This window comes from Pelophylax lessonae (genome assembly GCF_965119305.1).
Source record: "Pelophylax lessonae genome assembly, chromosome: 2".
In the NCBI taxonomy this organism is placed as follows: Eukaryota; Metazoa; Chordata; class Amphibia; order Anura; family Ranidae; genus Pelophylax; species Pelophylax lessonae.
Window position 1 is genome coordinate 128914918 of NC_138769.1, and position 13745 is coordinate 128928662.

General features: G+C 44.7%; 1 protein-coding gene across 1 annotated transcript in view; it reads right to left on the reverse strand.

Annotated features, from left to right (window-relative positions):
* LOC309547253 (adenine phosphoribosyltransferase-like) overlaps nt 1–13745 on the reverse strand; it is a 43296-nt gene that overhangs the window by 7141 nt on the left and 22410 nt on the right. The window contains exons 3-5 of the mRNA XM_082247080.1: nt 6092–6185; nt 3743–3889; nt 2550–2645 (exon numbers count right to left, since the gene is read on the reverse strand). Coding sequence (XP_082103206.1) covers nt 2550–2645; nt 3743–3889; nt 6092–6185 — 337 coding nt within the window. The remainder of the gene's footprint in view (nt 1–2549; nt 2646–3742; nt 3890–6091; nt 6186–13745) is intronic.

Consider the following 13745-nt stretch of genomic DNA (forward strand, 5'->3'; position numbering starts at 1 on the left):
CCTGCACTGCCTTCGGTCACCACTAGAGGGAGACTCCACTCCAATCCAGCTGGCTGACCACACACAGGCAGATACAAATCTTACATACAATCTGGTGGACTCTAAGGGTTGGGGAGCAGTCTAGCAATTACCACACACTACTAGGATTCCTCCAGCTATCCTACAAGCCAGAACCCCTGTGTTGATCACTCTTCCCACTGTCCCCACACCCACACACCACAAAGGATAGCCTGCCACCACCCAACAGTTTGTCCGCAGACTGGTCTGCTGGGACATCACACACACGCAGATCTCCGTCTGGTGTACAATCTGCATGCAATCTGCCAACGCACAGTGCAATTGCATACAGATTGGCATGTATGTATGTATGTATGTATGTATGTATGTATGTATGTATGTATGTACTGGTATGTATGTATATATGTATATATACTGTGCATGTGTGTTTGTGTGTATAGATATGTTTTCATGTGTCAGAACATGTCATTACGAGTTCTTTTAAACTTTAGTTTCACTTTTTAAACTTAGCAGTGCCTGTAATCTCACAATATCTCGTGAGATTACAGGCATTCCACCCAGTTATACACAGATCACGGCAGTTCTCAGAGAAAAAAATTCCCCTCTGATCACCCTGTGAGAAGTGAAGTTCTCCGCCTTCTAAACTGGGTACCAGAGGAGATATTTTTTCTCTGAGAACTGCCGAGAATTGAACTGAGGGAAAACTTCTCAGTTTACTAAACGTCAGTGTGAATGGGACACGCAGGAAACAATTGTTTTCTGTGTGTCCTTGCGGTGACAGTCAGTTTACAATGAAGTAAAGGGTCTGTCACCGCAGCATGGGTAAATTAGCCCTAAACCTTGCAGAGGGTGAGATTATCATGGAAAGCTGAGTGACAGCAATGAAAATTAAATATCTGCAGAAGGAAGAATCTACCAATCTACATATGTATTGCAAAGGAAATAGGACATAACATTTATGTGAAAAATGTGCATAAAACAACATTACAGTTAATCATATTACTGAAAACTCTCTATAATTTCCCTGTAAGAGTGCATCAAGCAGGGCCGGATTAAGAGCATCATGGGCTTGGTGCTGAGGATTTTGAAGGGCCTTAAGGGCCGTGGCTTGGCATGCACCCAGAGGAGGAAGGGTGCAGCCATGCATGCCTAATTCCACATGGGATGCTGTCTCTGAAGCCCATAAACACATCCATGCATCGGCAACTGTCCCTCCTTGTCCGGCCTTCGCGCTGTGTGGGGAGGTTCTGAGGGTGCTGCCTGGGGAAGCGAGCATAGAAGCCAGACTTCTGTGTTTACAAGTGACAGAAGAGCGGTAACAGTGAATATGGCCAACCCGGGGCCTATATTAAAAGGTAGGGGCCTGGAGCTGCAGCTCCAATAGCCCCTATGTTAATCTGGCCCTGGCATCAAGAACAAGACCTTTGTACTAAAACCATGTACAAATCCTGTTTCCATGGCATTACCGATGCAGCATTGGATTAGTCAAACTTAACACACTGTACTTTGGTATTATCCAGGAAACAATCCCTTTTCCTTTTTTAACCACTTAAGCCCCGGAGGAATTGGCTGCTCAAAGACCAGGGGCTATTTTGCGATTCGGCACTGCGTGACTTTAACAGACAATTGCACGGTCCTGCGACGCTGTACCTAAATGAAATTGACGTCCTTTTTTTCACACAAACAGAGCTTTCTTTTGGTGGTATTTGATCACCTGTGCGATTTTTACTTTGTGCGCTATAAACAAAAAAATGCGACAATTTTGAGAAAATAACAATATTTTTCAAATTTTTTATATGAAATTCCCCCAAAAAAATGTAAAAATCAAAATTTTTTAACATTTTAGGCCAATTTGTTTTCTGCTACCCATGTTTGGGGGAAAAAAAAAAAAAAACGCAATAAGCGTATTTTGATTGGTTTGCGCAAAAGTTATTGTGTTTACTAACTAAGGGAAAGATTTTTGTCATTTTTATTGTTTTTTTTTTTAACGAGTAATGGCGGCGATCGACGATTTTTTTTTTGCGGGACTGCGACATTGCGGTGAACAGATCGGACCCTTGACTGACATTTTTTACACTTTTGGGGGTACCAGTGACATTACTGCAGTAATCAGTGCTATACATATGCACTGTTACTGTAAAAATGACACTGGCAGGGAAGGGGTTAACTTTATTGGAGAGGCAGGGGTTAAATGTGTCCCTAGGGGCGTGCTTCTAACTGTAAAGGGGTGTGGCTTTTCATGTAACCACAGAGACATACGATCCTACATAGCAGGATCGTATGATCTCTGCAGTTGCACCAGGGAGAATGACAGGCGGTTTTGTTTACATCAGCCGCCTGCCCTTCCCTCTGCAGCGGACGATCGCGGGTGGCCGGTCACTCGCGCGGGTAACACAGTGAACGAGCGGGAGCGGTCACTTTGCCCAGGAGGGGCTGACCGCCGCAGTATATGTACTTGCGACGGTCGGCAAGTGGTTAAGAGTCACATTTTTGTGTATGTAAGTAGTAGTTATACTTATTATATCTCTTACCTGCAACAACTCCACCTTGTTCTTCCACCAATTTGATAGCAGCCCTCATGGTACCTCCAGTTTCAATCCACTGATCTACCAAGAGTATACGTAGACCTAATACAGCCAAATGCAAAATACTCACTATGTATTACAGACTAATTCTGAAGTAAAAAAAAAAAAACAATTAAATATGAAACCTACTAATAACACGTTAAGTTTGTTCCAGAACAAATAGTTTCTTAAACTGTATTTAAACCCAAGAGCCATAATTAACATATACTGTATATGATTTAAAAGTCCATAGATGTGGTGGCTGCATTCATTTTAATTTTTTCCAGCTTCCCCCCCCTTTATTTTTACCCGGTGATGTTGCTAGTAACAATCCGTCCTAGGGAACTGTATCCATGGAGCAGCAGCGTTGCCACACAAAAACAGGAAGTGTGTGTAGGACTACAGAACGCCTCACCTTTTCTTCATTACATATTATGGGGGAGGTTTTCTGTAGTCCAAACGAACTACAGAACTGGTGAACTGGGCAGGGCTGATACCACTACTTAGTATTTCAGTGCAGCACAGAATATTATGAGCAATTGGAATACTGGCAGGATCGCCTTTTTTTGTACTTGCAGGATTTTAAAGAGACAAAGCATGATGAAATGTGCATGCATTAGGCCCCTTGCACACGGCTCCGTTCCGCTGACGGACTCAATTTTTCTCAGCGGGGGAATCGATCCGCCGATCCCCGCTGAGCAGGCGGATGACAGCTCAGTCTCCGCTCTGTGTGCAGAGGCGGAGGTGTCAGATCCCTGCTGTCCTCTATGGAATCAGATGAGAACGGACGACTGTCCGTTCTCATCCGATCTGATCGGCCAGACGGATGGAAAATAGGGTTTCCATCCGTCCGGATTTGACGGACAGGATCGGATGTCAGCGGACATGTCTCTGCTGACATCCGCTGCCCCATAGAGATTCTTGGAGCATCCGTTCAGATCCGCCTGAAAAACTGACAGGCGGATCTGAACGGACCATATATGTGTGAAAGGGGCCTTAGAGAGATGTACAGAATATGCATTTCATTTATTGTGCCTGTAAATAAACTTCAAATATATACCTTTTGAAATTTAATATGTAATAATTACTGAGTGCATCATAAATCTAGTGAATAAAAATATTTATATTTAGACTACTACTTTTCAAATCTGACTACTTACCTGGTTTGATGGAATCGGTCCGAACCTCTGCATTTTTTTCCCTGCCAGAATAGTCCACATATGATTGACTATGTGTCTTCACACAAAGATGGCCCGCTTTCCTGATCGCTAGGAATCCTTTCTTTAAGTGCGATGCAATAGCAGCACCTTTTTCAAGACCGGGAGTCAGAAATCAAAGAAACATTTATGGAAAGGTCAATAAGATACGGAATATCATAAAACACGTATATATTCTGGAGATGCCAAACCATTGCATTAGGTTGCCACAGTTTTTTTTTTTTTAACCAAAAGACCTGTGTGACAGCATCATAAAAGGAAACATAAAAGTTGATCTAGAAAATAATCACTCCCCTTTAAAATAATTACATTTTGTTGCTTTGCAGCCTGAAATGAAGACAGACACCTTTTTTTTTTTTTATCCAGCTGTATTTACTAGTGCAACTATCAACATCCAAGTAAAAGATATAAACACCAACATGTCAGAAAAAAAATAAAAAAACAATCACTGCGTTGAAAAAAGGATCACCCTCCTTTATATCAGTATTTTGTTGAACCACCTTTTGCTTTAGTTACAGCCTTTGCTCTGTTGGGATATGTCTCTACTAACTTTGCACATCTAGACTTTGCAATATTTGCCCACTCTTCTTTGCAGAACTGCTCAAGTTCAGTTAAATTTGATGGTGACTGTTTGTGGACTGCAGTCTTCAAGTCATTCCACAGATTTTCAGTGGGGTTTAAGTCTGGGCTTTGACTAGGCCATGCAAGGATATTCACCCTTTTCTCCTTCAACCACTGTGTGGTCATTTTTGCTGCGTGCTTTGGGCTATTGTCATGTTGGAAGGTAAACCTTCTTCCCATTGGCAACTTTCTGGCAGAGGGCAGCAGATTTTCGGCATGAGTCTGATGGTATTTTGCCCCATCCATTTTTCTTCTATCCTGACAAGTGCTCCAGTCCCTGCTGCAAGAAAAACATCCCATAACAGAATATTACCACCTCCATGCTTTACTGTAGGAATGATGTTATTTGGGGATAGTGAGCTGTATTGGATTTCCGCCAGACATATCCTTTGGTGTTGAGGCCAAATCATTACATTTTAGCCTATCTGAACCTAACACATTTTTCCATGTGGTCTCAGAATCATCAGGGTGAGTGTAAGGTGGTCAGATAAGACTAAAATTTAATTATTTAGCCTCATCACCAATCAATATGTCTCACGGAAATGTGGCCCAACAAAATACTGACATAAGGGGGGTGATCCTTTTTCCAACTCAGTGATTCGGTTTTTTATTTTATATTTTTTTCTGACATATTGGTATGATATCTTTCACTTGGGAGGTTATAAGTTGCACTTGTAAATACAGCTGGATAAAACAGAAACTGTGCCTGTCTTCTTTTCGGGCTGCAAAGCAGCAAAATATGAGAATGACTTTTTATACCCACTGTACAAACAATTATGCATTACAATCTATACAGCTCAAATAAACTTCCATGCACCTTCTCCTACATCATGGAGAGCTGTCTCTTGAGTGAAGCACACCTGTCTCCCAATGAGAACCCTGCATTTAGGCTTGGCCCTTCAGTATAAAGGGCTGTGCACACCTACACTAACAGCCCGCCGGTCTCCTGCAAGACCTAGACACGTGGTTGGAGATTTTTTTTTCCTACCAAAACTCTTCTAAATCTACAAACTCCGAAACCCACAGAAAGATGAACACCTTTCCCTGTTCAGTATCAATATTCCCAAGCCCTGAACTCTGCATATGTGCAAGTGCTGTGTCATATCTCTTACCTTTTCACAGTTGCAGGGCATCGCACTGTCACAATAGAAATAATAATAACAAAAAAAAGACAAAAAAAGGAAATTGCTCTGCTCCATAAATGGTGTGAAGCTGCAAGATCTGAAAGGGTTAGAGCGTGTGTCCAGCTAATTTCTTTTTTTTTTTTAGTTTTAGTTCAAATGGGGGGGGGGGGGGGGGGATGGGAACCTTTTTCAGGTTTCTTCTGCTCTGTTCGCAGGAAGAGAATTAAGGATAAGCTACCATCAGCAAAAAAAGACATACATTAAAATATTTTTAGTAGAGGAGGGGAACATAGAACATGCGTCACCTTTTTTTACGGTCTTTGTTCTGGTTGCAGATACAGATGTACTCCCTGCCAGCTTTACTGCAGATAGATATAGTACATACCTTGGACCTATACTGAACTGTGCTTTAAAACCATTTTGAAATGCTGTCATGTTACATATACACAGGCTTGCTTGGGACTGCCTACTTTTTTGCATCTGCTGTCCTTGAATGGACTAAGACCTAAAATACTACCACATCTTCAAGATGTTCTGTGATATGCACCTAGTATGAAACCCATGGCATCAATCCCGGCAACAAGATCAATTTGGTTATTCTTAAAGGGCTGTAGCAGATCTTCAATGCAGTCTTGCAGGGCCTGAAGAAAGAAGGAACATATTTAACATATGGGTTTTCATCAGTGTTACAAACCTCCCGAAGTGAAATTTACTGACAAAACAGCAAAAATTTACTGACAGCAGCACGTTTTTACTAACAGACATTTTTTACTGACACTTAAAGTACATAAAATTATAATTTTCAGTGCAAATATCAATATGTAAGCTAAACATGTAGCTAGTGCTATTAGTGTGTGTTTAAGGAATAATAAAAAAGGCAAAAAACATATGCCTCTACTTACATTAAAGTCAGGTTACTATAACCCAGCACAGAGTTCCCCCTTACATCAGCGTCTGCAGGGTTCCCCTTTACAGTGCAAGGTAGAACTCTGTGGATTCTGATGTAAAAGTGATCTGTGCAGGCCCCAATGTAAAGGAGGACTCTGATGTAGGGGGGGGGATTCTGCAGGCTCTGGTGTAAAGAGAAACTCTGATGTAAGAGGGTCTCTGGTCACCAGAGCCCCCCTTTTACAAAAGAGCTCACAGAGCTCCCCTTAACATCAGACTCCACAGAGTTCCTCTTTACATTACAGTCAAAGTTCTCCCCTACAGAGTCCACAGAGTTCCCCTTTACATCAGGGTCCACAGAGTTCCCCCAAGCACTGTAAGGGGGAATCCTGCAGACTCTGATGTAAGGGAAATGCCAGGAGCAGACCACCTTCCGCAAAGTGAGTACACAAAGGTAAGGGAAAGTCACTGATTTAAGGTGGAACCTTTAGATCCATGTCTCCCCATACTTTAGTGTATTTATTCACCCTTACAGCAGTGTGCAGACCTAAAACAAATATGTCAGGTATGCATAATATAGTTTAATCTGTATAATACAAACTGTTTACTGTGCAGCCAGAAACATTTTCAGTTGTAGAAAAGGTATGATTAAAAAGACCCAGGAATGCTCATAAATAAATTCTGACTTAAGCTTAATAAAAAAAAAAAAGATCCTTTAGCCCTGGTTTACAGTTTTGCTATACGGGAAACACTGCGAACCCTATGTGTTCCCAGCACCGCACTGAAAACACACAGCGTTTAGCGATCTGCTGCGAATAGTTCTTTTGTATATCATTGGCATAGCTAAATGTGATGGATCTCCTTAGCTTAGTTATACGATTTACCAGGCCTCCAAAAGGGAACACAACAGGATAACTTGTAAACAAAGCATGGAAGATCAAGCATGCATACTTACCTTTCAATCAGCCTGTCTTCAAACTTCACTGCTTTTTTTGCTCCCGGGTGCACTTCTGGGTGTGCTTTTTCTGCTGCAGGCTGTGGTTCCTCCCACAGGCTTGTACATCCTGTAGTGATGTACAAAGCAACAGGAGGAACCATAATGTGCGGTGGGATGGGGTGGGGGGCAGGTAGTCACACACCTGAATGAAAGTGTGCCTGCAATGGTTAGGGATGAGAAAGACAACAGAAATGCAAAGGTCGGTGGAAAAGTAAGCATACATGTTTACTGTGCGGGCTTGGTTAAGTGAACCTGCAGTCAGTACACGGAGGTAGACTGGCCATACACTATACAGTTTTCTTGTACAATTTTTTTTTAAAACCATATAATATGAGATTAAACCTAAACACTTTCAATTTGTATGCAATCAGGCAGGCCCTTGCACTACATAGTTGAAGGTACTGTGAATCGAAAGGAAATTGAATAAGAAAAATTGTGTGTGGGGGGGGGGGGGGCGGATGCTACTGTTATGTACAGTAATGGTATCAGCCAAATGATCAGACCAGTGGTGATGTGCAATTTCTACTTTACTTAACAATGTGGAACGTAGATTACACAGGAGATCATGTGAACAGGGGTTTGCAGTACAAAACAGCAATATGAGGAAGGGAGAAACATTCATAAAACATGTGAAAACAATTCTATTGCAGTTCTAGTAATGGCCACTAGATGGCAGCAGAGTGTTCTGAGTTCAGTTTACTGATAGGATAAAGAACTAAAGATTCTCACGTGTTCCAAGAGATTGATCGTTCATTCAGCAGACTGTGAGCTGAGGGGATTTCCTGCTGGCACAGACTTCACACTGGCACTGCTGATGCTGACTTCGGTCAGGAGGCTCTGGGGGCCATAGATAGGACCAACCCACTGCTTGGACAGCTTCTCCACATGGACTGTAACAGAGTCCTCTCCAGTGCCTGGGGCTTGGATAGATGCTGCGTGCTCTTATGCTCACTGCTGGTGGCCCGCACACCAGACTTGGCAGATATCGACCCAGCACCTGGGGACAGCTCACTTGCCCAGTCACTGCTGTCCCATCAGGCAGGATCTCTCTGAGCACAGGAAGCTGGCATTTATACTCCCTGGGCGTGTCCTGGAACTCAGGGGATGCTGGGAGCCCAGAGGATTGTGGGGAATTGAGTTAAAGGGACTTGCACCTGCATCTGGATAAAGGGGCACACCACTACACTACTCTCCTGTTGCACTCATCTCCTTAGGCTGCTCTCTAGCACTTGGCTCTTGTGCAACCAATCAGGGCTCATCTCAGGACGATATGACTGCAGCAGGAAGGAAGACCTTAAAAAGCTAAATTAACCTTTTTCTAAATTCCAGCTCCCCTATGTACCAATATGCTATTAATGTACTTCTTGTGCAGAAATAAAACAGCTTTCCATTTATTGTACACACACTTACCGCACTGTCCTCATGGCTGTTTAAAAACACTTCTCCATTTCTTTATGGCTTCCTTCCTGGACAGACAATAGGTTATGACACAGGAAGGAGTTAAGCAGATGACCTCATTAGCACACACCCTGCATCATCTACCCTCCTACCTACCTTTCATCTACGCTCTTTCCTACCTTTCACAATACGAGTGAACAATACCCTTTAGATCTACCATCAACTATGTAGCGCAAGGGCCTGTCTGATTGGATATAGAGCGATTGGCTACATAGGCATCTCCTATTATACAGTTTTGGTAAATCTAAAAGGAGATTGTGCAATCAGATTGTACAGTGTATGGCCATATTTATACACCTCTAATTAACTAGCTGCATTTTCAGTGCACACCAAAAACAGAAGCAAACACACATTTTGCCAATGGCGAAATGGCAAACACTGCAAAATGCACAGTAGAAAAAATGCGCAACCCACAACACTCTACCACATAATTAAAAAAGGATGCCCTCATTGCCAACATATTTATTCCTCATATGTAGAGTTGGCATTTGTTTTAACACTGTACGCTTTTATATAAAATAAATATGATGTGTAATGATAGCATTCTGTTTAATTATATGATGGAGTGAAAGGGGAGTGCAATATAAAATACAGGATCCCTGGATGCATAAAAGAATCAAGGCTATATGGAATATCACAGTGGATTCAACATCCCTGGTGGAGTGGATAATTATGCTTAATATTGGAGGATTTCTGGTGAGTAGTTTGGACAGTGGAGGTTTATGCACAGTGGCGGCCGGTTCGTTAGGCGCGCAGGGGCACCGCCCCCCCATCCATGCGTCCGGCCCCCTAATCTGCATGCAGGGGGCGCCTGACGCATCAAGTTGAGTGGGGATTTTTTTTTTTTTTTGCATCACCTGATTAGAGCCAGAGGCTCTAATAGGGCGATGCAAAGGGTGGACCCGGGGCGCAGAGCAGTGCGTCCCGAGCCCACAGATTGTGTGACAATAGCGAATGAAAATTCGCTATTGTCACACCGATCCTCCTCCTGGCCAATCAGGAAGCACGTCCGATTCATGCTTCCTGATTGGCCGCAAGGCAAACCCCATGCCATTGGTCGAGGGGGAGGCGGGAGCGGAAGGACTGGAGGAGACGCGTCGCCGGGACCGAGGAGAAGCCGCCGTTCTGGGGACTGAGGAGAAGCCGTTGCTGCTCCAGGTAAGTAAGGGGGCACGCACGCTGAACTCTGCATTGGGGGCATGTATGCTGGTCACTACATTGGGGGCACGCACACTGATCTCTGCATTGGGGGCATGTATGCTGGTCACTACATGGGGGCACGCACGCTGAGCTCTGCATTGGGGGCATGTATGCTGGTCACTACATTGGGGGCACGCACGCTGATCTCTGCATTGGGGGCATGTATGCTGGTCACTACATTGGGGGCACACACGCTGATCTCTGCATTGGGGGCATGTACGCTGGTCACTACATTGGGGGCACGCATGCTGATCTCTGCATTGGGGGCATGTATGCTGGTCACTACATTGGGGACATGTACGCTGGTCACTACATTGGGGGCATGTACGCTGGTCACTGCGGTATCCTATATCTCTGCGCCAAGTTTGAGGCACCTAGCCACCAGGTTCAGGTACCATGAGGCCCATAATTTAAGTCAGCTTGGTGCTGTATGGCAATCTTTGAGCGGGCACAGTTGCAGGACCCCAGCTCGGGCACCAAACAACTCCAGGGGACCATATTTGGCAAAGTGGTAGGGGAGATCTTCCTTTACCACTCTCAAAATGTTGGGAGTAGCTAACCTGAAATTTTCTGGTCAACTTTTTAAGGGGCCTCTTGGGAGTGTGTGGCCCTTAGGCAGTACCGTGGAGCAGGGACTGCTGGATACTATATTAATCTTCATATTCTTAGCTATCCAATGGTACCCATGTTCCACAGTATTTGTGCAAATTGGCCCCCATGCCAGTCCTCGTGAAAATTAGGCATCGGCCACAAAAAAAAAATATGTGCGTCTCCCGGGGGTCATCTAGTATCCCTGTACCAAGTTTGGTGCCCGTAACCCCCGTGATTCGGGTACAACAGGGCCCTAAATTTATGGTAGATTGACCCGCTATGTTAATCTATGGCTTGGTCATGATTGGTAATTTGAGGGGCCACAGCTTTGGCCCTGAAAGAGTCCAGGCTACCACAGCTTGAGCCCCTGGACATGTTCGGGGCACAAGCTGTGGCCCCTCAAAATTCCCTACTGCACCTTATCTTAACATAGGCTAGGCCAAGCTAGCCTAAATGTAGTGCCCCGTGGTAGCAGAACGATGTTGCCCAGGGGCACCAACTTGGTACAGGGTTTCTAGAGGGGGTCACAAAATTTTTTTGGGGTCAATGCTTAATTTTCATGGGCACCTGCTTGGGGGTGGAATTTGCCCGACCACCGCAGGACGCAGAAACTGCAGAGCCCCGCTCTGCAAATATTGTTAAATAGCTAAGAGTCCAGAGATTCCTCACCAATTCCCGCTCCACAGTAGCGCCCGAGGGCCACACACTCCCAAGGGGCCTCCTAAAAAGTGGACCATAAAATTTCAGGCTAGTGACCTCAAAATTGTAGGGGTGGTATAGGAAGGCCTTCCCTACCTCTGTGACAAATTTGGGTCCATGGACTCATTCAGGGCCCGATCTGTGGCCTATCAAATTCCTGATCACGGCTGCACCATAGGTTAACATAGCGGGCCAGGCTAGCCTAAATTTAGGGCCCTGTGCTAGCCGAACCATGGTGCCCAGGGGCACCAAGTTTTCGGTCAGGGATACTATATGATCCCCAGGGGCCACATACATTTTTTGGGGGTCAGTGCTTCATTTTCACAGGGACCTGCATTGGGGTAGACTTTAGCTGACCACCGCAGAATAGTCAAGGAATTCCTGCGGTATCCAGCACTCCCTGCAGAGGCCCATGAAAAAGTTGACCAGGACATTTTTGAGCTAACAAACCCCAAAATGTTTGGTGTGGTAAAGGAAGCCCCCCCCCCCCTACCTCTGTGCCAAATTTGGGCCCCCAGACTCATTTGGAGTCCAAGCTGTAGCCACACAAATTTCCAGACTAAGACGCTGCCCTTAACATAGCAGGCCAAGCTTCTATAAATGTAGGGCACAAACTACGGGGGTTAAGGGCACCATACATGGCAAACTTATATTAGAGGACGTCCAGTAGCCACACAAATTTTTTTGGGGCAATGCCTAATTTTCACAGGGAATGGTAGGGTGATTGTCTTTGGCCAAATAGGCCAAATACTGCAGAACATAGGTAATGCAAATATATGCATATGTGACCCCTACTGACGAAGTCGTGACGCAAAAGCATAAGACGCCACGCGTATAGGGGGCGGAGACTTGGACGGACGAGCGGCGACCCAGCAGCACGGCTCCTCACAGCTACAATACTGTCTGATGTGTACGGTCCGCACAAGCCAAATTGTTTCATGTGAGTGTAATTTCATTTTGTGATTCTAATAAAAGGATAATAGCAGTATACACTTAGATCCTTTATTATCTTTACCCACATACCCATGGAATTGTGAGAGATCGATCCAGGAAGTGGCATCCCCTACATTGAGCTTATTCTTACAGAGGATTCACTGCTGGTTTAATACTTCAGTAAGGTGAGAGGCCATCTTGTGGCTAAACGGTGGTGGTGTCACTTGCACTTTATATATGGAGACATCTATCAAGCACCTTGATTGATTTTGGCTCACGGCTTTATCCATGCTTTAGTGGACTTTTCTCATGCACATTATTTTGGAATGCACTTTATGGACACTTATATTGCACTTTTAGAGGATTATTTATTTATATGAAGAATATTTATTTATATGATGCACATTGTCACTTTATTGGTCATTAAATTTATATAGCGTTGTATATACATATATTGTTTATAGGTAATGCAAAGCCCCGCTTCACGGGTCCCATCGGATAGCTAAGACTATGGGGATTAACTACTTGCCCAATGACAGCTACAGCACGGTCAGCTTATTCTGGAGGGGTACAGGAACGTCCTCCCAGAATCACGCTTCCTGCAGATTGTGGTAAAGGGCCAACGACAGGGGCCCTTTACCACGTGATCGCTTCATCCGACGACGAAGCGATCATTTGTCAACAAAACGCTGCATGTCCAGTTCAGTTCTCTCCTCGCACGCCGTACACACCGCCCCTGCCTCATTCATGCCCATCTCTGCCTCATCTATGCCCATCTCTGCCTCATTCATGCCCACCTGTGCCTCATTCATGCCCACCTGTGCCTCATCAGTGCTCATTTGTGCCTCATCAGTGCAACATCAGTGTGTCCATCATCCAGCCTGTGTCCCCACCGTCATGCAGCCTGTGTCCCCCGCCGTCATTTAGCCTGTGTCCGAGTCCCTGTCAGTGTCATTGAGTGTGTCCCCGTCAGAGTCCTCCTTTACATCCAGTGTGTCCCTGTCAGAGTCCTCCTGTACATCAGTGTCCCCATCAGTGTGCCCCTTTACATCCCGGGTGTCCCCATCAGAGTTCACCTTTACATCAGTGTTCCCATTAGAGTTCCCCTTTACATCAGTGTCCCCCCTTTTAATCAGTGCCCCGTCAAGAGTCCTCCTTTACACCAGTGTTCCCGTCAGAGTGCCCCTTTAATGTGTCCTGGTCAGAGTGCCCCTTTAATGTGTCCCGATCTGAGCTGTGTGTTCTGTAATCACGACAATATTCCCGCCATTTGTCAATATGAATCTAAAATGAGAATAATCCGCCCAATAAGATAGATTTCTGTTGGGCGCATGCACAGATAGTGCAGAGAGTGAGGCAGTGAGGCAGAATCCGACATTAGATTCTGGTCCCGCCGCTCTCTGTCTCTTGTCAGATAATGCATCTGACAAACTGT